Source organism: Myotis nattereri, assembly GCF_964212035.1.
Source record: "Myotis nattereri genome assembly, chromosome: 3".
NCBI classification, from domain to species: domain Eukaryota; kingdom Metazoa; phylum Chordata; class Mammalia; order Chiroptera; family Vespertilionidae; genus Myotis; species Myotis nattereri.
The window spans coordinates 60,621,895-60,645,155 of NC_138077.1; the positions used below are offsets into that span (position 1 = coordinate 60,621,895).

Genomic DNA, 23,261 nt, shown 5'->3' on the forward strand with positions numbered 1-23,261 from the left:
CTGCTATGTTTAACTTCCTGTATTTATTCTATGTTTACTCTATAAGTACATTATACAATTTCTACTTTGACATTATATGGAAACTTCTCACTTGTTGAATTTTCAGGCTAATAAAAGAGCTTTTCTCCCAGCCACTTTTAAAAGTCTCTTACAAATGTTGCCTTAAAACAAAGGGAACTAGTGTTCTTGTCAATCAGGAAGCTGTTACTATGCTGCTGATTCCAGAATTATGTTTTCTTTGCTCTGACGTAAAGGGTGACCTTTTCTTGTCCATCTCCCCACTTTACTCAGTTCTGAATTTAAGTTTTATGTAATACTTGTTTGCAGAAATGAAATCAGATCTAGAAATTCAGCTGCAAAGAAAGTCTGAAAATGTTTTTAGCTTTCCAGTCTCTGCTGTAGAGAGGAAGGCACACTTAAACGAGGTTACTGTGTGGTCTAGTTCCCTTATCAGCCACATGTGATCCTTCTCCCACAAAGTTCAAAATTTAGTTGTGGAGCTGAGTAACATATGTATAATAGCAAATAAGATTTTATCCCATTAAACTGAAAGGGTCCTGAATCAGTGAACTGTTCAAAGATAAATGGGCTGTCAGAGACCTAGTTACTACCCATCACTGAAGGTGTGCAAGCATAGAATGTGGCAGCTGACAGGGATTTCTAGAAAGGACTTATACCTCAACTAGTGGTACGTCTTCTTTAAGTTTTCTTCTATTATGCATGCCACATGGAGAAATTTGTCACATTTATATATTAGGTTTCTCTTTTTCCATTTCAAGATCTTAGTAATTATCAAAAAGAAACTGTGAACACCTAAATATGTAAAGTATCATTCTAGCTATCAAGAAACTCGCTAAATGAGTCCTAACCCCAAGAAACATAAAAATAATAAGTAGTATAGTAAATTACTCAGAATAGTTAGGAGTGGAAGACTCTGATTAATCAAATATTTTGGTTTACAGAAAGTTAATCATAAGCAGATGCATTTTTAGAAATTTAGAATATAACAAAATTTGCTTAACATTAAGATATATTAGGCACTCAAACCAATGGACATGGACAACGGGGATGAGAGCATGAGTGTGTGGGGGGGAGGATGGGGGTTTAATGGGTGGGGATGAGGACACATTTGTAATACCTTAACTAATAAAGAATTTAAAATTAAAAAAAAAAATTCTTCACTGTTGGAAGGTGCTAGGGAACCAGCTCATTATTTTGAAGACAGATGAGTAAAGGGAAAGAATCTAGCATTATTTATTGTACCTTTCTGATATAAACTGTACTACTGGGCCTCTTTTATAAAATATTCCAGATAATAAAAAAGGAAGGAAGCACCATTTTACAACATCTGATGAGCTAATGGATGTTGGCAGTGACCAGTGACTGCCAGCAACATAAGGAGAGACGATCAGCCATTATGGGCCTTCGGATGGAAGAATATGCCACCACCACGCAAGTCGTCTCGCCAAAGGAAAACCTGAGTCTTTGACCAGAGTCCTCAGAGTCTAGATCTAACACGCAATTTGTAGGAGATTCAGAGGACAGTTAAATTACACCACAGGGCTTTGTCTGAGAAGCACAAATGAAATATTCACAGACATAACATCTGAGATTTACTTAAAAAATAATATAGTTGGAAAAATAGAATCATCTGTTGAGTGTGGGATGGAGGATGAAGGTGGGGTGTGATGAGGCAGGATTGGCCATGAATGTTGGTGGTTGGGTTGGATCATGGGTGCAAGGTAGTTACTGTTTTTCTTTATGTGTGTTTGAATTTTCCATTTTAAGAAGTTTTAAAAATAAAAGTAAAGGTCTGAAAAAAAAAGATATATTAGGCACTTAAATCTTTTTATATTAAAAAATGTCTTAGATGCACTAGTGTTGCATAAATGGACCCCCAGACATTAGCTAGGGAGTCTAGTAAATTTGCATTATTTTGGAGGAGTGGGGTGAGCAAGGAAGGATATCAAAACTAAGGGAGAATAGATTGCTTCCGGAGTGGGATGCGGTGAGCTGGGTATTGCTGTGCTTCAGCTCCCTCTCGGTTTGATTCTTGACCCTCACTACTGCAGTGAGTTTCCTCAAAAGTTTCCCGCCACCCAGGTCGGCTGATACCAGATACCAACGAGGTGCTGAACAGGAAGGACTTGGGCATCGGCACTCAGCACTCTTTACATCGCTGAGAGCCGCTTGTCTTGGTTAGATGGCTCTGGATTGGGGCTCTCACTGGAATACCCCACCATTAGTTTGCATGCAGTGTCCAGGGACCTAAATGCCTATCCATGAGAGCATTTATATGTTATGGTGAATGCCAAATTTGAAGAAGAATCAAAAGAATCTGTTACTGATGAAGAAGAGGAAGACAGTGAAGAGGATGTTGAACCTATTGCTGAATTTAGATTTGTGCCTAGAGGTAAATCAGCATTGGAGGCAGTGTTCACCGCAATGTGTGAATGCCAGGCTATGCATCCAGATCCCGAGGATGAAGATTCAGATGATTATGATGGAGAAGAATATGATGTGGAAGCACATGAGCAAGGGCAGGGGGACATCCCTACATTTTACACCTGTGAAGAAGGATTATCCCACTTAACAGCCGAAGGCCAGGCCACATGGGAGAGATTAGAAGGAATGCTTTCTCAGTCTGTGAGCAGCCAGTATAACATGACTGGAGTCCAGACAGAAGATTCAGTGAGAGATTATGAAGATGGGATGGAGGTAGATACTACACCCACGTTGCGGGACAGTGTGAGGATGCAGATGTTGATCACTGAAAATGATTTTATGTTGCTTTGGGATTCTCGTAACTGTAGGAGAGAACTTGGTGCCTTTTCCTCTGTGGAGTGGGTGTTGATGAAAATATTTTTCCTTCTCCGAAACTTCCTGAACCAGTTCTTTCTTGAGATAGACTGTATGAGACAACAAGTTGTCACCAGCAGAAGAAACTATGACCTTTATTAACCAAGGTGAATTTACTTAACCAAGAGGGTATTTGTAGCTTATCTTTTATCCCCAAATTTTCTGTGTCTAGGTACCTTCTGAGTAGGCCTATAATTCCTGCCTTCAGTGTATGTATCTTCTGTAACCTAGCAGGGGTATGTGGTGAAAATGCACGGGCACTTAGGTGTTGGTAGACGGGATGGAAGAGAGGTTGAATCTAAGATAGACCCTTTAGGGCCTAAGGATACTTTTACCCTTAAAAATAGGACAAAGATCTCAGATGAATCTGGCCTCTGCTCATTCTCCACAGGGGTAAGGATCTTTTTACTATTGGGACCCAGATTAATTCATTCAGGCATCTCTAGAGAGCCTTTTTGGAAACATCCCAGCCACACATACTAACACAAGTGCTGCTTCTGACTAGCTTTTGCTCCTTTCACCATGTTTCACCAGTCTGTTCTATTATAGCTTCTTAGGTTATGTTATATCCTTTAATTTCTAGCCTCTTCATTCAGTTTCTGTAGCAGAACGCATGAAATTGAAATGAAGTCTTCAAAGTACTCCACATGATAATTGTTTTGTCTTTATAATAGCTTAACAAATCTAGGTTTTCTATGTTCAAACAAACAAACAACTAAGGGAGGATAAATATTGTTAGAATCCAAAATACTAAGAAGGAAAAACAGATAATCTGAAGAATGTATAGTAAGCCACTCTCTTGACATCCTGGCTGCTCTGCCTTTAAAATATATCCCAAATCTGTCCACTCCATCTCCATTGCTACTGATCCTCTTCAACCCATAATCATTTTTCACCTGAATCAAAAGCAATAGCTTCTTAATTGATTTTGCCCCACTATAATATATTCACCACAGAGCAATTAGTGTGAGCATTTTAAAATACAAATAGAATCATGGCACTCTTTGCCGGAACACTTCTTTTTTTAATTTTTATTGATTTCAGAGAGGAAGGGTGAGGGAGAGAGAGATGGAAACATCAATGATGAGAGAGAATCATTGATCGGCTGCCTCCTGCACACCCCCTACTGGGGATCGAGCTCACAACCTGAGCATGTGCCCTTGACCGGAATCAAACCCGGGACCTTTTAGTCCATAGGCTGACGCTGTATCCACTGAGCCAAACTGGCGAGGGCCTAAACACTTCTATGACTTCCCAAAACCGGTTTGGCTCAGTGGATAGAGCGTCGGCCTGCGGACTGAAGGGTCCCAGGTTCGATTCCGGTCAAGGGCATGTACCAGGGTTGTGGGCACATCCCCAGATGTGCAGGAGGCAGCTGGTCGATGTTTCTCTCTCATCGATGTTTCTAACTCTCTATCTCTCTCCCTTCCTCTCTGTAAAAAGTCAATAAAATATGTTTAAAAAAATGAGGATTAACAAAAAGCAAACAACAAAAAAAAGTACAAATTGGTAGTCACAAAATAATCATGGGGATATAAAGTAGAGCACAGGGCATATAGTCAATTATATTGTAACAATTATGTACGGTCCCATGGGATCCTTGAAATATCTAGGGACCACTTTATTGTAAAGTATATGATTATCTAACCACTATATTGTACACCTGAAACAGTACAAAATTTTATTAAAGGTAATACTAGAGCACCAGCAATGACAAGATCTAGGGGCAGAGATTCAGGTGAGAAATGAATATGGATTGAAAAGAGGGTCAGTAGCAGTGGAGATGGAGTGGACAGATTTGGGATACATTTTAAAGAAAAAAGTAATCACAAAGACCCTATGACAGGAAAATATATGCCTGGTGTGCTTGAAATCAGCAAGAAGGCTGAAATGAGCTGGTGCTCTTTTGTCATTTAGCTCTCAGCCCAAAATGCAACCTTCTCAGAGTTATTCTCCTCAACCACCAATTTAAATTGGCTCTGTACCTCCCTTCCCAGTCATTATATTTTTTAATTTTAATTTTTTTAAGTACAGTTTACCTTTAATATTATTTTGTATTGGTTTCAGGTGTACGATATGGTGGTTAGATAATCATATACTTTACAGAGTGGTCCCTGGATATTTCAAGGATCCACGTGGGGCCATACATAGTTATTACAGTATTATTGAGTATGTTCCCTGAGCTCTGCCTTACATCCCCATGATTATTTTGTGACTACCAATTTGTACTTTTTTATGTATTTGTTTATCCTCATCTGGGGATATTTTTTCCATTGATTTTTAGAGAGAGTGTAAAGGGAGGGAGGGAAGAAGAGAGAGAGAAACTTCAATGTGAGAGAGAGACATCGCTCAATTAGATCAACATAAGCTCTTAGCCAAAAGAGACCAACAGCAGTAACCCCAAAAGATTGGTAATTCTGATTCATTAAATTTATCACTCATAAATATGGCATTTTAGATAAATTATTCTTGCCATAATTCTGTAGGTTATCACTTGTTAACCCAAAACTGTAATCTTTCCCTTTTAATACAGTAAACTTTCAAGAAAGGAGAGGAATACATTCGAGATAGTTTAAATAGTGTTTGAAAAGTTAAAGCATCTTGTCATAGAAAGAAGTAGAAGATAGGCAGTCTCTTCATGCTCTCTCAAATTCCTGTGGTCTGTAAGTGTAAGGTGATGTAAGGAAGATCTTTTGAGGAGACAAACCTCTTCATATAACAATTCCAAGGATACAGATATTTCTTTCTGATGAAGTTATTTGTTTCTCTTATAGAATTTTCATCTCATTGATTACCACTTGGCAGCATTCATCACAGTGATGCTTGCAAGGAGGCTGGTATGGGCCCTCATCTCAGAGGTAACAGTTCATTCACTATATTCTATCACTTATAGCTAGAGTTAGTTACTAGAATGGGGTCAGATTGAAAACATGAAATGTCCAAGTATAATTTAAATATAATTATAAATTTATTTTACTCCCATGTGAATTGTGTTGGTTCTTTTTAAAAGTTTTTCCTATAATATATTTAAAAGTCAAGTGTGATATAACTCAAAAGAACTGTTAGAAATCTCATTTGTCCAGTAGGAGTTTCATTTGTAGCTTCCAAATTCTTCAGTACAATACAGTCTTTCTAATTATTTTTTTAAAATATATTTTATTGATTTTTTACAGAGAGGAAGGGAGAGGATAGAGAGTTAGAAACATCGATGAGAGAGAAGCATCGATCAGCTGCCTCCTGCACACCCTTCACCGGGATGTGCCCGCAGCTAAGGTACATGCCTTGACCGGAATCGAACCTGGGACCCTTCAGTCCCCAGGCTGATGCTCTATCCAGTGAGCCAAACCGGTCAGGGCTACAGTCTTTCTAATTTTAATAGTTACAGTAAAATTGGATAAATTTTAGATAACTATTGATAGGAAGTTTTATGTAAATAAACAGTTGTATCTAAAACATTGTTTCAAGTAACATTCACTTGAAATTATGTCTATGCCATTTGTAGAGTTGCTAGCCAGAAGCATTTGTTTCAGTTAATTAAAATTTGGAATTTTAAAATAACATCCAAATTGGCATAAGAGTAATCTTGAAGAGTAGAATCTAAGTTTAGTGGTCAGTGGAGGAAAGAATTGGGACATTATTAATGTGATCTTTTTAAAAATTAAAAATTGTTAATAGAATTGGCCATTGTTATAATTTTTTATGTATTTGTAAACCCCAGTTGGGGGAAGGGGATAAATGTGTTTTCTTAAGATTTTTTTATCTTGTGCTCTATAAATGATTACCAAAAAAAAATTAACTTAGTTAAAGAGACTAATAATTTTAATCTTGGAGTTCATAATTCAGTGTGAAATTTTGAATAAATAGTTACTATAATCACAGATAACCAAGGCAACTTTTTCTTCATGGGAAGTTTTTGTGTCTATAAGCGCTAATTTTCAGGAACCTTATTTCTACAAACACAAGAGTAATTGCAGATATTAAATCATGTGAAAATCATTTAAATTAGACTGAAAAAATTGGTAGTAGGATCATCTGTTTTTCACAGTGGGAAAGGCAGTTTATAACCTTTTCTTCCAAGTTCTTTATTTAGGTTATGGAAATAGATGTTTACTTTTGGATATGTTGAGAAACTATGTTCTTTTCTTAGAGGAACTCGGTGGAGAGTTATGATTACATCTATTAAAACAGGCAGGGAGTGATTTTGTTTCATCTCCTCAGTTACTTAAAAATGGTACTTGTGTATGTCAAATTAGTATGTCCAGTTAGTGTGTAAACCCTTCCTAACTGGGGATCTACCTTGGAGCTACAAAAATTATAACTTGAAGTACTCTGAAATACTCTATTTTTTCTTTTGCTAATTGCTTCACAATAGTTTTAACAGTTTTTGGGTAAGCTTAGCTGGAGAGTGTATTAGCTGTTTGTTAAAGAACCTGTAATTCTTACTGAGAACAAAATATTTAAGCTAATTTTAAGCAGATTTCTAGTCAGATTTAAATCTGTACCTTAGTGTCCATTAGAAAGGGAATCTACACTAATAAAAGAGAAAAATGGTAATTGGCGTACGGCGATACCTTTTTCATTGGCTAATCAGGGCTATATGCAAATTAATTGCCAACTAAGATTGGCAGTTAACTGCCAACAAGATGGCGGCTAATTTGCATATGTAGGCACAATGCAGGGAGGCGAAAGGGAAAGCAGGAAGAAGCCCCCTGCCACTGACAGTGATCGGAAACCCAGAGAATCAGGCGCCTTTGCCGCCCTGGCCAGTGATAGCAGGAAGGAGAGGTGGAGCCAGCGATGGGAGCTGGGCACGGTCGGAGCTGGCAGTCCCGGGAGCTAGGGGTCCCTTGCCTGGGCCTAAAGCGAAGCCCACGATCGCGGCGCCCCCCGCTGCCACTGCAGGTCCCCGCTGCCTGGGCCGGACGCCTAGGCTAGAGGTGTCAGGCCTAGGCAGGGGCGGAGCCTGCAACCGCGGGGAGCTGGGGGTCCCCTGCCCAGGCCTGACACCTCTGCCGGAGGCCTCAGGCCTGGTCAAGGGGCCGATCCAGTGATTGGTGATCGGAGGGTGATGAGGGTCAACTCCTCTGGCCGAGGCATCAGGCCTGGGTGGGGGGCAGAGCCAGGGATTGGGGGGATATGATGGTCCCCTTGCCCAGGCCTGAAGCCTGGGTCAGAGGCGTCAGGCTTGGGCGGGGGGTGGAGCAAGCGATCAGAGGGAGATGGGGGTCCCCTGCCCAGGCATGATTCCTGGGCCAGAGGCCTCAGGCCTGGGTGGGGGCCAGAGCCAGTGATCGAGGGGAGGTGGGGGTCCCCTGTCCAAGCCTGACACCTCTGGCGGAGGCGTCAGGCCTGGGCAAGGGGCCGATCAGGCGATCAGAGGGTGATGGGGGTCAATGCCTGAGGGCTCCCAGTATGTGAGAGGGGGCAGGCTGGGCTGAGGGACACTCACCCCCCCCCCCACACACACACACCCAGTGCACGAATTTTGTGCACCGGGCTCCTAGTATTAAATAATTATGGTATATCAACATAATGGAATAAATAGCATGCAGCTATAAAAATGATGAAAATGTCTTCACTTACTGACCCATAAGATACCAAGTGAAAAAAAGCAAAGTACATAAGACAGGTGAAAGGAATATATATTACCTTATATATGAGTAAATTATCTCTAGAAGGACATATAACTAATAATGGCCTGCCTACTTGGTGACTGAGAGACAATACCAGTAGGAGGGAAACTTCACTACAAATACTGTTAAACATTTTGTATTTTGAGCAATGTGAATTGAATATTTTATCTATTCAGAAGTTTAAGAGCTATATAGTGATTCTCTTTCTAAAATACTTAAATTTGATGGATAATATCCCTCTTAAATCATCTTTCCTTCCTTCTATTAAAATATGTTTGCCTTTTGTTTTGCTTATATCACAGAAAGGACCCCTACTCTGAGAAAGACCAATCATTTTTAAGGAGAGGCTGGAGGTAATTAATTCAGAAAGCTAAACACTGTTCTGGGAGGAATACCTCTCCAACTAGATAGACTGTTCATTCACCTCCATGCCCACCCTACTTCTCTGCTTGCTCCACAAGACCAAAAGTTACTTACTGTTCTTTCACCAACCTGAGCAACTCTCTTTTTAAAAAGTTGTTTTTCTACATAGAAGAAGAGTACATTTTATTGAAGAAAACTTGGAAAACACTAAAATATTAAGCAGAACATTTAAAACGATTACAATGCCATTATTAAAAGAACCACATTTTGATATATTTCCTTCTAATTTTTATATGCATATAGAGAATATATATATATATATATATGTATATATGTACATTTGGGGGGCATTATCTGTATATTGTGCGGCTATTTGGGACATTATCTGTATATAGTTTTAAATCCTGTATTTCTAACTGAACCTAGTGTAAGGAATATTTTCTACTTCTTACTTGACTAATTCTTGCTTATTCTTTAGATCTCAGCTGAAATGTCCCTTCCTCAGGTAGCCTTCCCTAGCTTAGGGTCTCCTGTTATTTGTTCTCCACAGCAGCCTACTCTTTTCCTATAGCACTACTTGTCACAACTGTAAAAATAATTACTTCTGTAAATGTGAGTTTAATACGTGTCTATTTTGGTTGATCAGCCTCATGCAGAGATCTTGGTTACCACTGTGTCCCAGGACCTGGTATATCTGAAATAGGTAAAAATTATATCTGAGCTCTGCTGTTCTGGTGACATTGGGCAGAGGAGCCTTTTTATTTTTAATTGTACACTTTTGAGAAAGGAGGCAGCGGAGTAATTCCAGTGGCTTAAATATCTTCCCTAGGCTTTGAAACATGGGGTACGTTGGCATGAGGTGTATCAGAGGAGTTGCATACAGCTATTTACCCTGCTCTGGCTGAGAACAGCTGGAGACTTTCTTACAGTTTGAGATGTGAGCAGTTCATTATGGTATTAATTCAACTGTTTCTTTGCATTTGTAAGGAACTATGTAAATAGTATATATTGCATATATATTATATATGCTATGTAGTATGTTGGGTAAAATAAGAAATGGGTATGTAATAGAAATCTGAAAAGCTCCTTATCCCCTCCCATATGTTATTGAATCCAGATAATTTTTTCCCCCATTTCTGGGTTTTGATTCTGCTGTTTTAGAGGTTATAGGAATCGACCATTTTCTCCTGCATTTTGCTCATTCTCTTCTTCCTAGTTCACTTTGAAAGAAAATGGCATTGCAGAGCTTCATGTTTAGACTAATATGTTTCTTATTATAGTTAATCAGTTTTAAAGATTTGGGATTAAAGAAAAATGTTTGAACAGCTGTGATATAAGGTGATTATGCCACATTTCCATCTTTACAAAAGTCAGAAAAGAAACTTTTGTTTATATAGGGATTTGTCAAAGAAGATATTTTTTGAAGCTTCAGTAATTTATTAAACATTATTTAGGAAACAGAATGGGAGAAGGAGTCAAAGAAAAATGGAAACTTACTACTGTTGAGGTCATTATAATCTAGTCTGGAGTCAGATAAATTAATATCTTTATATACATAGAAGTCCCTTGGTGGGTTATTAAAATACAGTTTCCTTGACTTGTGGTTTTGGTCCCTATATCTGATGAGGGAAGTCAATAGGAATTAGCATGTTCAGTAAGCAACCCAAGTGATTCTGATGGATATAGTTCATGGACCGTACTTTGGGAAATCCCAATGTAAATAAATTAGATAATATCATAAGAACTTAAAGAAGGTCTCTGTGAGGCACTATGGGAACAGTTAACTGCCTGGAGATGTCTTAATCTTCAGGAATGAGGAAGATAGGTGGGGTGGGACAGTTTTTCTTTTCTCTTCCTTCCTCTCCCTTTCTCCTTTCTTTCTTTCTTTCTCTCTCTCTCTCTCTCTCTCTCTCTCTCTCTCTCTCTCTCTCTCTCTCTCTTTCTCTTGCACAGTTTAACTTCCACTAAATCTACCAAGTTCTTATTTGAGTCACATTGTTTTTGTATAAGGTGATTTATAAAATGTTCCTTTTGGTGCTTCCAAACTTGTAGGCCACTAAGGCGGGTGCAGCATCTATGATTCACTACATGGTTCTGATATCAGCTCGCTTGGTGCTGCTCACTTTGTGTGGATGGGTGCTTTGTTGGACGCTCGTCAATCTCTTCCGAAGCCATTCAGTCCTCAATCTCCTTTTCCTTGGCTACCCGTGAGTACTCCAGTTTTTCTATTTTATTAGTAAGAAATGATTTGGGTCATGCAGATGATAGTATATAAAGAGAGTATAAAAGAGAGAAAAATGAAATTCTTCTAATATAAACCAGGAAATACTGGAAAAATCAGTGAGTAGGGTGACCTTATAATTTATTTTCTAAACTGGGATACATTAGATATAAACTAGGACTTCCCCAGGAAGCCTGAGGAGTATAGCTCTCCGACCAATAGAGAATATGTTTTAATTTACTCTGTTCACCAAATAAAGTACTGGCTGTATTGGCATAAGTGATGACTAATGTTAGTTGAATAAACTGGCTAAAGCAGCCTTACCATTTTGGTCAAATTACTTTGAACTTGGGGTTCATGTTACAATGTGTGCCATATTGAAGCCCTATAAACTTACGTACTTTTTTTGACCAACATCTTATAAAACAAAATGTCAGCATATGCATATCAATAACTAGAGTTTGATATTTGGTTACAGTCTTTTTTTTTTTTTCAAGTAGAATTCATATACAATAAAATGTATACACAAATCTTATGTACATTTACGAGCTTTAATAAATACCTGTGTAGCCCTGACCGGTTTGGCTCAGTGGATAGAGTGTTGGCCTGTGGACTGAAGGGTCCCGGTTCGATTCCGGTCAAGGGCATGTACCTTGGCTGTGGGCACATCCCCAGTAGGGGGTGTGCAGGAGGCAGCTGATCAATGTTTCTCTCTCATCCATGTTTCTAACTCTTTATCCCTCTCCCTTCCTCTCTCTAAAAAATCAATAAAATATATTTTTATAAACAAATAAATAGATACCTGTATAATTCAAACTACTATCCCAATATAGAACATCATTACTCTGAAGGTTCCTTTATTCACCCTTCCAATCAACCCCTAGCCCCTGGTTCTCAGAGGCATCCATTGTTTTGATTTATTTCTACTATAGATTAGTTTGCCTGTTCTGAATTTCATATAAAAGGAATCATACAGTATGTACACTTTGTGTAAGGTATCTTTTACTCAGCATATTGTTTTTCAGATTCATCCATGTGATTTTATGTGTCAGTAATATTTCATTGTGTGAATATACCACAGTTTGTTTATTTTCCTATTTTTGTATGCCTGGGTTGTTTCCAGTTTGGGACTCTTATTAAAAATAAAACTGTTATGCACATTCTTATACAAGTCTTTTTTCTAAAGATATATTTTCATTCTCTTGGGAGAAATTTCTAGGTGTGGCATTGCTAGGCCATAAGATAAGATTATATTAAGTTTTATAAGAACCTACCAGACCTTTTCCCAAAGAAGTTGTATCATTTTATCCTCTTACCAATTTTTACTAGTAAGAGTTATGGTTGCTCCACATTTTTGTCAACATTGATGTTTTCTGTTTTTTTAAATTTTTGCCTTTATGAAGGGTGTATAATGGTATCGTCTTATACTTATTAAACTAACTACTTTGCATAATACTAGCTAATACTTTCTTCATTGGATATTAGTAGATAGCAAACATTTATTGAGCTCTTTTTATATGCTTAATGCTAGGGTAAGTATTTATAAACATCACCTCATGGAAACATCACAGTAACTCAGGAGGTAGTGTATTAAGTCTGCTGTAACAGATTCAAAGTATCACTAGCTTAAAAAGGTTAGAAATGTGTTCCTCTCTCCTGTACAGTATGTGTGTAAGTGATCTTGGATAGCTGTGGCAGCTCCATGGTGTCTAAGGCTCCTGCTATCTTTAGTAAGTCAGGTGTATCTCAACTAAAAATTCTGTTGCAATAAAGAATGGGAGAACAGTAGCTGTTGGCAGACAATTAGCAGTCTTTGCCAAAGGTAAAGACAGAGTAAGAGATTTAAAAACTTACTCCTGGTCAGACAGTTAGTGAGAAAGTCTCAGGTCTTTTTTATTCCAGAGCCCTTGTTAACCATTACATTCTCTGTATTCAGTAGTTCAAAGTGTGGTTCCTAGAACAGCAACATCAACATCTCCTGGAAGTTTGCTAAAAATAGAAATTCTCAGAATCTACCCCAAATCTACTGAAACAGAAACTCTAGAACAGTGGTTCTCAACCTGTGGGTCTCAACCCCTTTGGGGATCGAACGACCCTTTCACAGGGGTCGCCTAAGACCATATGTAATTACATATTGTTTTTGTGATTAATCACTATGCTTTAATTATGTTCAATTTGTAACAATGAAAATACATCCTGCATATCAGATATTTACATTACGATTCATAACAGTAGCAAAATTACAGTTATGAAGTAGCAACGAAAATAATTTTATGGTTGGGGGTCACCACAACATGAGGAACTGTATTAAAGGGTTGCGGCATTAGGAAGGTTGAGAATCACTGTTCTAGAAAGTAGGGCCAAGCAATTTGTCTTTTAACATGACCTCCAGATTATTCTGATACTTGTTCAAGTTTAAGAATCATTGCTTTATACCATTTATGGGTCTTAAGTGTAAGCATGAATTTATATGGGTAATCACATAGTATAAAATCAAGGCATAATCAGATTGTGCGGGCAAGGATGGCAAGAAGGGGCTTTGTATTGATTGTACTGTGGGTAAGTCTAATTATATTGTGTAAACAATTATAAATCTGTTTCAATATGTCTAGATTAACATTGTAGGTGCTTTGAGTTGAAAACAGATAATTATTGTATTTACCAACAACAGCTGGTTGAATCAGTTAGAACAGTGGTTCTCAACCTTCTGGCCCTTTAAATACAGTTCCTCATGTTGTGAACCAACCATAAAATTATTTTCGTTGCTACTTCATAACTGTAATGTTGCTACTGTTATGAATCGTAATGTAAATGTCTGATATGCAGGATGGTCTTAGGCGGCCCCTGTGATAGGGTCGTTTGACCGCCAAAAGGGTTGCGACCCACAGGTTGAGAACCTCTGGGTTAGAAGGGTAACTATATCTGTTTTGAAAGGCTAATTATGAGTATATCAAGGAATATTTTGTTCAAGTTTAATAAGATTATCATTATCAAAATGGCTAGCATGCCTTTTCATTTCAATTTAGGTATATAAAAAAGCTCCCTTATTCTTGAAAGCTCTCCACACCCCTGTAAAACAATGAAATAATCTTGTAATTTAAACAAAATTTAGGTTGAAATATATTTACCTTCTTTACTTTTCAAAAGTTGTATAACTTTTATCTAACTTCAGTTTAAAAATTATGAGAAATTTAAAATACTAGACAGTGGCATTAACTACATCTTTATTGTTTATTTATAGGTTAAAAAAGAAAGGGATTATTTTCTGCCTCTAAAAAAAATGTGATTCTCAAATCGCTTCTCAGTTTACGATAAGTTAGTCCAAAGACTTACAGTTTTAGCGCATATATTTATCTTGAATCTGTCCCCTGTTGTTAATCTCTGCTATTACATTCTAAACTTCCACCTAGTCTTCTGATAACCCATTTTCCCCTCCTCTACTCCATTTTTCATTGTAGCTAGAATGATTTTCAAAATGGAAGTTGAATCATTTTATTAACCCTCTTTAAAAGTTCTTTAATGAATAATTTCTTTTATCTTACAGAGTGTTCCCTGGTCTAAGCCTTTGATGCTAAATTTCCACTTTCTTTCTATCCTGTATCAATTGTCTGTTGCCACATAATGCTGTAACAAACCACAAATCCAAGGTTGCATGCTACAATATGTATTTACTCTGCATGTGCTGGGGTCAGCTGGAAGTCAGGAGGCTTTCCTGATCTTAGCTGGTATTAGTCACATGTAGGATTGACTGGCTGTCTGTTTAGGTAATTAGAACAACTCAGCTCGGAGGTGGGGAACCTAATTGGCCCTGATCGCTGGCCAGGCCTGGGGACCCTACCTGTGCATGAATTCCATGCACCAGGCCTGTAGTTACTTAATAAGGACTTAGGGAAGTATTTTAAAAAATTTTTAAGGAACCAAAGTTTGGAATAACTAAGAAGTTATGAAAAAGATTCAGTTCTTTAACCAAGTAATTCTGCTTGTAGAAATTTATCATACTTGTGGAATTTTAAAATTATTTTTATCAAATAGTGCCTAGTATGATTCAGCCACAACTCTAGGCATCAAGGATACAGCAGTGGATTAAGAAGACTAAAATCTCTGGTCCATGGAGTTTATATTGTAGTGAAGTATATATAGACCAAAGGAAAAAAAAAACCACACCAAATAATAAACATGTAAAATATATGGAGTGGTAAGTTCTGTGGAGAAAAATAACCTGGCAAGGGGAATTAGGAGTGCCTTTGGAAGTGGGTGGGTGATGTAGTGGAGAGGCAGGGAACTCCTGACTAGGAAAGAAAACTGTGTGAAGGGCAAGGTATTCGAAAATTGCCAGATGTACACAAAGATCTGTGTAGGAAAGTGCTTATCCCATTGATATTTATGGTAGTGGGAAATAAGAAACAGCGTAGGTTTCCAGAAAGAGAGAAATGGGTAAATTATAGTACAACTATATGAAAATACTATAGTATCTTTAAAAATTGTTACAGAAAAGTACTTAATGACAGAAAATGCTCAATACACCCAAAGTTAAAACAGCAGGATATAAAACAGTTCATACTATATGATGCTAAACATAGAAAAAAGTATAAAGTCTGTGCACCTAATTATAAAAATGGTTATTTTTAGGTGATTAATATTTTGTCATTCTGACTTTCTGTAGTTTTCTTTTATCTACAATGAATATATATTGCCTTTGTGGGAAGAAATGAGTTAAAGAGCTTCCCAAATAATGAATTTTTCATCAGCAAAATCCCCGATATATTATGTTCACTCTGGTGGATCCTGACTGTTTTACTAACGTAGTTATGCGATCTATTTGAGTTGGCATCTGTGGCCTCATTTTCATGTTCACCTTTTTCTGCAGGTTTGGTGTTTATGTTCCTCTCTGCTGTTTCCACCAAGATAGTAGAGCTCATCTTCTTCTCACAGACTATAACTACGTGGTTCAGCACCAGGCAGTGGAGGAAAGTGCCTCAACTGTGGGTGGCTTGGCCAAATCCAAAGACTTCCTCTCCTTATTGCTGGAGTCTCTCAAAGAACAATTTAATAATGCCACACCCATCCCCACCCACAGCTGCCCTCTATCTCCAGACCTCATTCGCAATGAAGTAGAATGTCTGAAAGCAGATTTCAACCACAGAATCAAGGAAGTTCTCTTCAACTCCCTCTTCAGTGCCTACTATGTTGCATTTCTCCCCCTGTGTTTTGTGAAGGTAAGTGGTTATATGTGCTTCCTCGATTTGTGTGTGAATGACATAAACTGGGTATTTCTTATTTAATCCCCCTTTTCTCTGTCTCCCCCTTGGCAGCCTGGATGGTGGAGTTCGGCTGCATCTGGAGTGCACTAATACCGCTCCTGGTTGGCGGATAGGTATTTCCATATATGTGATGCACCCGTGGTGGTCCCTTCTTTTTTTCTTTCCCCCCCTTTTTTTTAAAGTTTTTTTCCTTTCAGTTTCCCGGGAGAATAAAACTTATACTTATAATAGTATTAGTATGTAGTAGTTTAAAAGAGGACCAAGGTTCAATAAAATTTAGCCTACTGTGATTGATCTTAACATGGTTATCAGGAGTTTCTTTGATTTTAATCTAACCTCTATCTAAACTTCAATTTACTTCAGTAGAAAAGAAAAATGGTCTGGATGTCACTGGGCCCAAAATCCTTTGGCACATTTTAGTGCCTTTCCTTCACTTGTTGAGAAGCACATCTGCAGCCGGAGTGGTCATTCTCAGAGAGCTCTCACTTCTTCCAGAAAGGAAGCACTTAAGATACAACTGCCTCTCCCTCCCAGCCCTACCTCACACAGTCAGAAAGTCAGGTTGAAGGATTTTGGAGGAGCCTGCTCTTGAACTTTCTGCACGGACAGCAGACAACCAGTGCATGTGTGACTCAGTGTGGCATTTGTCTGCAGGGCATATGTACACACACCCATCTCTGCCTTCTTGTTCACTGGTACATGGGTCATTTCTCTCTCTTCTAATCTCTTCCAGAGTACCCAGTACTATGACATGCGCTGGTCGTGCGAGCACCTCATTATGGTATGGATCAATGCTTTTGTCATGCTTACCACACAGCTGCTGCCATCCAAATACTGCGATTTGCTACACAAATCAGCTGCTCATCTGGGCAAGTGGCAGAAGCTTGAACATGGGTCCTACAGCAATGCTCCACAGCACATGTGAGTAGGCCAGAGGGTAAAACCATATAACACCTTTCTACATGCTGCTGGTCATGTTTATTTGCTTTGTATGTCATTCTTGTTCTTGGCTTTGAACATTTAATTTTTAGTTTTTGTCTACATGGATGCTTGTCATCACTCTAAACTGAACACAGGGGACATTAACTCATTTCCACCACCATCCTTAGTCCCTTCTTAAATGCCTCCTACCTTTGAACTGCCCAATCACTAGAGTGTCTAATTTGTTTCCCAAGCTATAATCTTGGAGTTTTCTTTCAGTCTTAACCCTTTGCCCAAGTTCAGAGTCATGATATATTTTTAATTCTCTTTAAAAGACTATAAGATCATCTTTTCATCTTCATTGCCACAGCTAAACAGGTGCTAGCTAATCATCTCACGCTTAGGTAACTGGAATTTCCTTCTCTCATCTTTTCTTTCTAATAAATGCAAGTTTGTATTTTTTCTGTACTTTTAATTAATTTTTTTCTTTCCAAACTTGCTAATGAATATTTCCCTACTTTTCCAGTATTTAATGAAAACTGCCTCCAATTGATTTCTCTCTGAGTATTCGTTTCATTGTGTCCCCTTGTCAGTCATTTCTCTGCATGGTTCCTCTGACCCAAAATGGCTAACTTTATAACCCTTTGTTCTCTCACTAATGAGCCTTCATCATGCCTTTCTCTCAGATCTGGACCATCTTCATCTTCCTCCCTTTTTATAATTTGAACATTTCACAAATTTCATCACTTAGAAATTCTTCCCTAATTAAGTGGGACAGATTGAGGTGACCTTCCCTTCCCCTCTCCCCTTCACAGTCCTCCCTTCAATTATCTGCCTTGATGTCTGATACAGATTAGCACAGGCCTTCAAGCCCAGGAACTGAAAGAGATTGGGCCAGGCTGAGAGAAACCCGACTGTGGGCAAAGGACAAATTTCAATAAAAATTGAAAATACAATCCACAGTACTAGTACTGTACATCTTCAGGCTCCTGATGGCACATGGCCATGAGGTGTATCGTCACTTTAATGCTGGTAAGTGTGAGCAAGGCTGACGGAACATTTTCTGAACTGGGAAAGCTTCAGGGTGCTAGAATTTTTTTAACATATCTAAAATGCTGTCCCAGTTCTTCTCTTAGGAAACTAACTTTTCCAAAATCAGGAAGACATGAATTAACTTAGTTTTTTTAAAAAAGCTTAACCTGAAAATTCCCATCCCACCCCAACTCCATTACATTGGTGCTGGAAAGAATGAAGCTTCTTCCATAACTTCTTTTTCCTAGAGAAACCTCTATAAAAATAAACCAAGAAAGCAGTAACAAGAGAAGTCTGTGTCTATACCTTGTGTGTCTCTGTGTTCTTCTATCTAGCTTCTTGCATATGTGAAGTGTTCCAAGTATGTAATAAACTGATTTTCTATATAGCTCTTTGGGTTATAATTCTGCAGTACATGTCATGCTAACTTGACAACCTGTTAATTTCTCCACTCTGTTACAGCCATCCACTTTCTCGTCTTGTTTGTTCCCTCTAGCATTTCCACCAGTAGACTCTGCTCACATGGGATTCAGATGACGATCCACTTGCTTACATTTGATTTTCTGGCTCTTAGATGCCTTACTTACACATTTATTTTTGCTCGTTCTCCTAAGCCTCTTAGTCCTTTGCCACTGAGCAAGCTGTATCACTTTGCAGCTTCTCTCTGCTGTATAGCAATGAAGTTATAATAACAAATCCTTTTTAACTCCTTCCAGTTTGACCATGGGAAACTGTTTTTTCAGAATTCAGGCAGATGAAGCCTGAAATACTTAATTTCTTCCATAGACGTATAGCTGGCTTGCCAGACACTACCTTATCTGTAATTGCCAGTATGCTAACATTGTATTTCTTTCTCCCTTAGTTGGTCAGAAAACACAATATGGCCTCAAGGGGTGCTGGTGCGACATAGCAGATGCTTATATAGAGCCATGGGGCCCTACAACGTGGCAGTGCCTTCTGATGTATCCCATGCCCGCTTTTATGCAAGTACCGCTTATTTCTTTTCAAACATAAGCTTAGGGGTAAGTTTAGGAGGCCTTTGTGTGTGTAGCACATACTAGGGAATTAGTACATGGTAATTATTGTTTCTATAATAATGGCCCTTGTCTTTTGGAACTGTCTTCTGAAAGGCAACTTCAAGGTCAAATACCATTATCCCAGCTTCAACTTGTTTCCCTAGTTACATCAGAATTTGTTGAGTCTAGTAGTATTACTTGATATGAGTAGACAGTTACTTAAGACTTGCCTTTTTCATCTTATAATTTTTATTTGTAATAGTTTGATTTAATGATATCCTTATTATATTGTATCTGTGTATCCTTAAGCAATATTTAATATAGTAATGTAATGGGATGGGTTTTGTTTTTCTGTTTTTGTTTTTTGTTTTTGTATCTGTGATATGTATCATCTCCTTAAAATACCTTGACTTTCCTTTGGAAAGTCAGACAACTGCCATGATCTGAAGCCTAACTTTTTTCTGTATTAAAAGGGAAAAAGGCTTAAAAGTTAAAAAGGAAAAAGCAATAGACATCCACTAAACACAGCTTCTCTTCCATTTGAATTTATGCCTTGGGTTATGTTCTTGATCTTTCAGTTTTCCAGAAATTCTGGCTCTAGGGGACAGAAGTGTTTACTTATCTGAGAATGGCCAGATGACCAATGAGAATGGGGAAAGAAGGTGCATGCAGGGACCGGTCTTAATAAAAATGCCCATAGTGCAGTGCATTACCTTTAAATGGAGATCATATTCTAAAAAATAATTGGAGACCATTGTTTTGAGATACCTGTATTCTTTTCTCCCTTCCTACTATGCTCCTTGTGGGGGTACATGACCTTTCTAGTTCTGCAGGTGTTTGCTACTAAGGGTCTTGCAATTAAATATGTGGACTTGAATCAGGGCAGGATGTTTGTAAATACCATGAAGGGTGGGGCAGGGTGGAGGTTGGGAGGAGCATGCGGAAGGTGAAAGACCCTTGAGTGAGGAAACTATAAGCATCTCTTTCTGTCCTCCTGTGGGATTGCCTTATGATGGAGGAATGGACTTAAGTCACACTGCATAAGCATTTGGTTTCTGTGCAGAGTATTTAATTCAGCCAGCTGAATCCCAGAGGCCATTAATTCTGTTGGCCCTCGCTGTCCCCTGGAAACCTACAATAACCAGATGTTGTATTAGAATTTTCTGATTGAAAAATAAGTATTTTCCTTGCTAGCACTGGACAGCTGGAGAATCGGATGGAATCCAAAGGAGTTTTAGGAATGTTAATTTATTACTGATTGTGCATGACCAAACAGGTAAATCAGTGCTTCTCAAAGTGGTCCGTGGGCCACTTGCATATGTCACCTGGCTCACCCTTTAAAACCAGTGACGGAGGCTGCAGCCTCAGCCTTCTAAGTCAGAATCTGAAGGATCCCAGGAATTTGCAGCATTTACATGTTTGGAAATGATTCTCAGGCACACTGACATTTGAGAAAACTCATTTAAAATGTGCCTGTGACCTATAGCTGTTAGAATTTAAAGCCTGTACTCACCTTTTTTACTCATTCAGTTTATAGCTTACTAGCACATTTAATTATAATTGTTATAATTGCCATACAATCTGAAATTGACTGAGTCCATTAAGAATATTAATTCTGAGCCAATTTTTATACAGGATACTTCTGGATATCATGTAAAAAACCCAGGTTAAATGTTTTCTTTCTTCCAAAGGACCCTGAGAAGCTGGCTATCTTTTAGAGCTATCATGATAATTTGGCTTGATTCTCAGATTTGAGATATAAATTAGTTCTTTTAGATGTGATATACTACCATATAGCAGTTTGCTACCTGTAACTTCTGTGTTTCTATTCATTAATGCATTTTTATAAGTAAACCAGGATTTAGTCTCTTAGAGTGAAGAATTTGGTTGAAGTGAAAACATTGAGCCCTGTTTTTAGCCAAACTCTATTTATGACTAATTTTTCCTTTCTTCCTCATTGTCCTGTGTTTCTGCATTCTTCTTGATATCCAGAAAAACAAAACAAAACACTAAAAATAAGTGGTGTAGAGGATTTGAGTCAGTGACCATGGTGGGTAAAAATAATCTTAAAGATAAATTAATAAATTATTGTATTGATATTTCAATTTGTCTTGGACTAGTCCACAAACTCACATTGAATTTTAAATGGTTATGTCTTAAATGGTTATGTAAGTACCTACATAATATCCTCAGTTTTTGCCTCTTGACTTGCTAAGTCTAAAATATTTTCCATTTGGTCCTTTATCTAACTCTTATCTTAGGTAAATATACTTTTGGTTATCTCAAAATATATACCTAAAATATAATCTAAGAAAAATCTTCAGAGGCAGAGTTCTTTTAGGTATAATTTCTCTTTGTATCTCAGGGGTATTGAAATATAAAATTTATTTCATCAATAAGTTTTGAGCAAAAGGGAAAAGGTTTGGGTCTCTAACCATAAGAAATAGCCTGGTTGACACTTAGTAAGCAGATCCATTTTTATGGCATAGAGGAACCTATAAATATGAGATTATTTAAGGAAAAGTGAGAACAGTTATAGTCTGTCTCGATGAAATAACATTTTCTTTTTAAATTTCCTTACAGTTCCTGTTTCATCGTCCATTAAGGCTGTTGAATCTGCTTATCCTCATTGAGGGCAGTGTCGTCTTCTACCAGCTATATTCCTTACTGCGGTCGGAGAAGTGGAACCACACGCTTTCCATGGCTCTCATCCTCTTCTGCAACTACTATGTTTTATTTAAGCTTCTCCGGGACAGAATCGTATTAGGCAGGGCATACTCCTATCCACTCAACAGTTATGAACTGAAGGCAAACTAAGCTGCCTCTCAACAATGAGGGAGAACTCAGATAAAAATATTTTTCATACGTTCTATTTTTTTTCTTGCGATTTTTATAAATATTTAAGATATTTTATATTTTGTATACTATTATGTTTCGAAAGTGGGAAGGGTAAGGGATATTAAATGTATCCATAAACAAGGTGATGTGATCTTTCATGTGTTAGTACATTTGAATAATATACATCTGAGAGGTGTGCCTCTCCAGTAAAGAAATTGATTTGTTTGTTTGGCTTCAGAATAACTCACTCATTTATGAACACATGTCATATATCTCTTGACATCATACTTTGCAGTGTTCACTTTTCTTTCAGTCCTTCTAGTTATGTTTAGTCCTCAGTCGGCCTTATTGCTACAGAAAGGGCGATCAGTGGAGTTGCCTGCCGACACCCATTCTTTCTTCAGTTGGCTAATAGAATTAGAATGTGCGGGGGAAAGAGTAGGTTGTACATAGTCCTGAGTGGGATTCTCTTTGTTGCCTACTGGGAGGAAGCATTTCTGAGATAGAAACTCAGTGATCTCTTCTGCCCTATACCATTTAAATATACTTTTGAATAAGCTACTGTCCTAAATCTCAGGGTATTGCTGTCGTCTTCCCTGTTCTTTTATTTCTTTTGCCTCTAAAGATTATCTTTTTGGTTTTAGCTATTTGAAATAATACTTTTTAAGACAGAAAGTCTTTAAGACTGGCCAGATCAGTGGGAGAAGATGAGTGCACGTGCCATGTGAGCTGGAGTGTGGGCAGGTTGAAAACACTAGGTACCTGGGAGAATGGGCGAGTCCTCTGCTAAATAGTCATAGACACAGTTTAGCAGCAGCCCATGCATGTTTGAAGTTATGAGTGGAAGTAAGTTCTAAGAAATTACTTCTTGTCCTCTAATAATTTGGTCTGTGCCCAAAATGTGTGTGTTTAATTTCACACCTGGAACATTCATGTTTGTGAGCATTAACCCTTTTCAGTCCATGTTCTTGAGATGTAATATACTTAGTCAATTGATGTCACCAGTCATCCAAACTTCTGAGGCCTTGTCTGAGAGCCTCAGTATATTCTTATGTTTCTGTTCTTGGTTGGCTTTTTTACTTTGTGAAGCTGGTGAAACACAATATGAAGTAAGAAG

The 23,261-nt window shown here is 38.0% G+C and overlaps 1 protein-coding gene and 1 pseudogene across 2 annotated transcripts in view; both read left to right on the forward strand.

Moving 5' to 3' along the window:
* TMEM39A (transmembrane protein 39A) overlaps positions 1-22,380 on the forward strand; it is a 32,963-nt gene extending 10,583 nt beyond the window's left edge. The window contains exons 4-9 of the mRNA XM_081086901.1: positions 5,634-5,717; positions 10,908-11,062; positions 15,944-16,292; positions 17,071-17,258; positions 19,153-19,273; positions 21,890-22,380. Coding sequence (XP_080943027.1) covers positions 5,634-5,717; positions 10,908-11,062; positions 15,944-16,292; positions 17,071-17,258; positions 19,153-19,273; positions 21,890-22,123 — 1,131 coding nt within the window. The 3' untranslated portion in view covers positions 22,124-22,380. The remainder of the gene's footprint in view (positions 1-5,633; positions 5,718-10,907; positions 11,063-15,943; positions 16,293-17,070; positions 17,259-19,152; positions 19,274-21,889) is intronic.
* Positions 1,364-22,368, forward strand: LOC308516877 (methylosome subunit pICln-like; annotated as a pseudogene). Its single transcript, XR_013997340.1, has 9 exons — positions 1,364-1,481; positions 2,104-2,966; positions 5,634-5,717; positions 10,908-11,062; positions 15,944-16,292; positions 16,389-16,450; positions 17,071-17,258; positions 19,153-19,273; positions 21,890-22,368. The product of XR_013997340.1 is annotated as a methylosome subunit pICln-like (transcript).
* Positions 22,381-23,261: the final 881 nt, after the last annotated feature.